At 26.2% G+C, this 2,977-nt stretch overlaps 2 protein-coding genes across 2 annotated transcripts; both read right to left on the bottom strand.

Annotated features, from left to right (window-relative positions):
- Positions 1–152: 152 nt before the first annotated feature.
- Positions 153–800, bottom strand: EIN_532510 (hypothetical protein; the record flags this gene model as incomplete). Its single annotated transcript, XM_004255454.1, has 1 exon — positions 153–800. The coding sequence occupies one exon, from the start codon at positions 798–800 to the stop codon at positions 153–155; it is 648 nt and encodes a 215-aa protein (XP_004255502.1).
- Positions 801–1,088: 288 nt separating this feature from the next.
- EIN_532500 (hypothetical protein) lies at positions 1,089–1,619 on the bottom strand (the record flags this gene model as incomplete). Its single annotated transcript, XM_004255453.1, has 1 exon — positions 1,089–1,619. The coding sequence occupies one exon, from the start codon at positions 1,617–1,619 to the stop codon at positions 1,089–1,091; it is 531 nt and encodes a 176-aa protein (XP_004255501.1).
- Between the last annotated feature and the right edge of the window lie 1,358 nt (positions 1,620–2,977).

The following is a 2,977-nucleotide window of genomic DNA, read 5'->3' as shown; positions in this document are numbered from 1 at the left end:
TTTTTTAATAATGGTAAAAATTGTTATAAATAACTATATAATATATCATGGTGTTTATATATTATAATATTTCTATTAAAATAAAAATGATTAAAATTCCTTGTTTAAAATTTAGAATAAGAATGCCATAACGACTAAAACAAAAATCGCTTTCACGGCATGTGCTCCGTTACATATTCCTTTCTCCAACTTGTATTCTGCCATACAGGCAGTGCATTCATCTGCCTTTTCACAAGTTGCACAACCTTCAATGGTACATTTAATACATTTTTATTGGTTTTATCTGTCATATATCCTTCTGGACATATATCAACACACTTCAAAGTGTCAGACACAAGATTGAATTTGGTATTGCATTTGGTGCAGTTGTCGTCTTTATCACAAACATCGCAATTAGCAGTAACACATAAATCACACTTTTTGATTGGAGTCTCAACTGGTTTACCAGTGGTGCATAAATCAACACATAAAAGTTTGTCGGCAGCAATGTATTTATTTTTACAATTAGTGCATTGTTCAATAGTTCCAACCGTTTCACAAATTTCGCAGCCACTAATAGTGCATTCTTCACACTTCTTTGTATCTTTATTGACTTTCCCAGTTTTGCAAGTTTTAGCACAAGTTTCGTCAAGATTAATGTAATCAGTTGTTGTAGCGCATTTGGTGCATTTTGCTGTTGGGTTACCAATAACTTCTTCACATGTTGCACATTTATTTCCACATGCATTTGTTGATGTATCACACTTATCATCTTTTGTTATTTTTCCAGTTGCACAATCATCACATTTATTACCATTCATGTATTTATACTTGGTATTAGAATCACATTTAGTACATTTAACTTTATTCATATCGGTTGTATCTTCAACACAAGTGGCACAATTATAATCAGCGAAACAGGCAGTACATTTTTTATTTTTTTGATAATATCCATCAATACATGCAGAACAAGTGTTAGCATCACTGCAAGCTGAACAGCCAGTTGTACATGTTTTGCATAAACTACTGTCCAAATAATAGCCAGTTGTACATGCAGAACAAGAAGTATCATCACTACATTTCGAACAACCATTTGTACATTTTGTGCATTAATTACCATTTAGATAATATCCATCACTACAACTAGTACAAGTGGTGGCACTACTACATTCTTTACATTCAGTTTTACATACTGTGCATTTACTCCCTTCAAGATAAAAACCAGCTTTGCATGAAACACAAGTTTTTTGATCATTTTTACATTTCAAACATCCTGTTAAAGAATCTTTACACTCGGCTTCTTGTGTGCATGTACCTCCTTCGACATAATAACCAGTTTTGCAAGAAGTGCAGGCAGTGGCACCAGTACATTTATCACAATTATTAGAACATAATTTGCAATTATTTTCTTCAAGATAATACCCATTTTTACATACAGTACAAGTAGTTATATCAGTGCATATAGAACAGCCAGCTGAACAGGATGTACATTTTCCTTCCTTTAAAAAATATTCCGGTTTACAATTTTTATATTTTTGTGGATCATCTGTCGTGCATGTTAGGCAATAGTCTTGAGGTGGTTTACAATCATTCGAAAAGGCGGTAAATATTGTAAATGATAAGAAGATTAAAGTTCTCATAGAATAATTACCAAGTTTATAAAAATGTTTTTATACTCAAAGTTGTAATTTGTTTTTTAACAATTTGTTTATTAAATTGTCAGACATTTTTTTATTTGCCGACCTCTCGTTTCAATTCATTATTAGCATCATATTGTAATGAAAGATGATATTTAAAAATTGTAAACGTTAACATTAATTCAAATTTTTATTGTTATACAAATCAAATTTAACATTTTTGATATATTTATATACTAATATGCGTTATCAAACAAATTATACTGAGTAATATTAAAATAATATTATATTAACATACATTAATAACGTTAATTATAACAACAAAAAATGTAAAAAAAACTGCACAAAAATATGTTTAAAACATTTTGATTTTTTGAATTATATTCAACTTTTTAATTATTTGATTATATTATTATATACACATATATGTTTCAATAGACAACATTAACTATGTTTAAAAATGTCTGTTTCATTCAAAGTAAATGTCATTAATACTTTTCGTATTGTAAGATGTAACATTTTATAATACAATTTTATTATTGGTGTATTAAGTATTGTTTGTTATTTTTTTAACAAAGTGATTAAATTTCGTCTTTTTAAAAAAACAACTTTTTGTGTAATATATTAATTTTAACATAACAATAAAAACTATAAATATAAAATAATCGATTTGTATTTTGTTAAAATAATAATTATTTTGTTTTTAATTCATTTCCAGGGCTAGTTATGTTTTTCTTTTTTAGTATTTTTTTGTTTTCAAAATTTAGTTTTTAGAATTATTATAAAAATGATGAAAATATTATATAAAATTTTTAAAAACACATACAGATGCAAGAAAAAGTGGTTGTCATGAGTATAAAAAAGTATTTGTATATATTAATATATTTTTTCAAGTTGTTGGTTGTTTAAAAAAATTAAAGTTTATAAGATTGTTGATGTTTTTGTTATTGATATAAAACCCTGATTATTATTGTTATTATAAACTGACATTGAGCATTTATTAATAATTGTTATTTGTTTATTAACAGATATTTTTATTTACAAAAATTTAGGTAGTGAAATTAGTCGGTCCCATGTTTTTTCTATTTTATTATCAAGTTTATTTAAAAATTGAATAATTAAAAGTAAGTCAATTAACGAAACACACTATAAAGAATAAAAAAGGCATGAAAAAATAACTATAAACTCTCACACGATATTGGTCATCACCAACATTTTGATGATAACAAACAATATAATCTGTAATTAATATTTATAATATATAGTCACCATAACATTTCAAATCCAATTCAATTAAAAATACAGTCTAACCTCTCAAAATGTGTAATTTTTGTTTTGTTGATATTAAATATCAAAAATCA

Source organism: Entamoeba invadens (assembly GCF_000330505.1).
Source record: "Entamoeba invadens IP1 unplaced genomic scaffold scaff_1105074725335, whole genome shotgun sequence".
Taxonomy (NCBI): domain Eukaryota; phylum Evosea; order Mastigamoebida; family Endamoebidae; genus Entamoeba; species Entamoeba invadens.
Note: the sequence above shows the minus strand (reverse complement) of the source record. Positions and strands in the feature narration are given on the sequence as shown.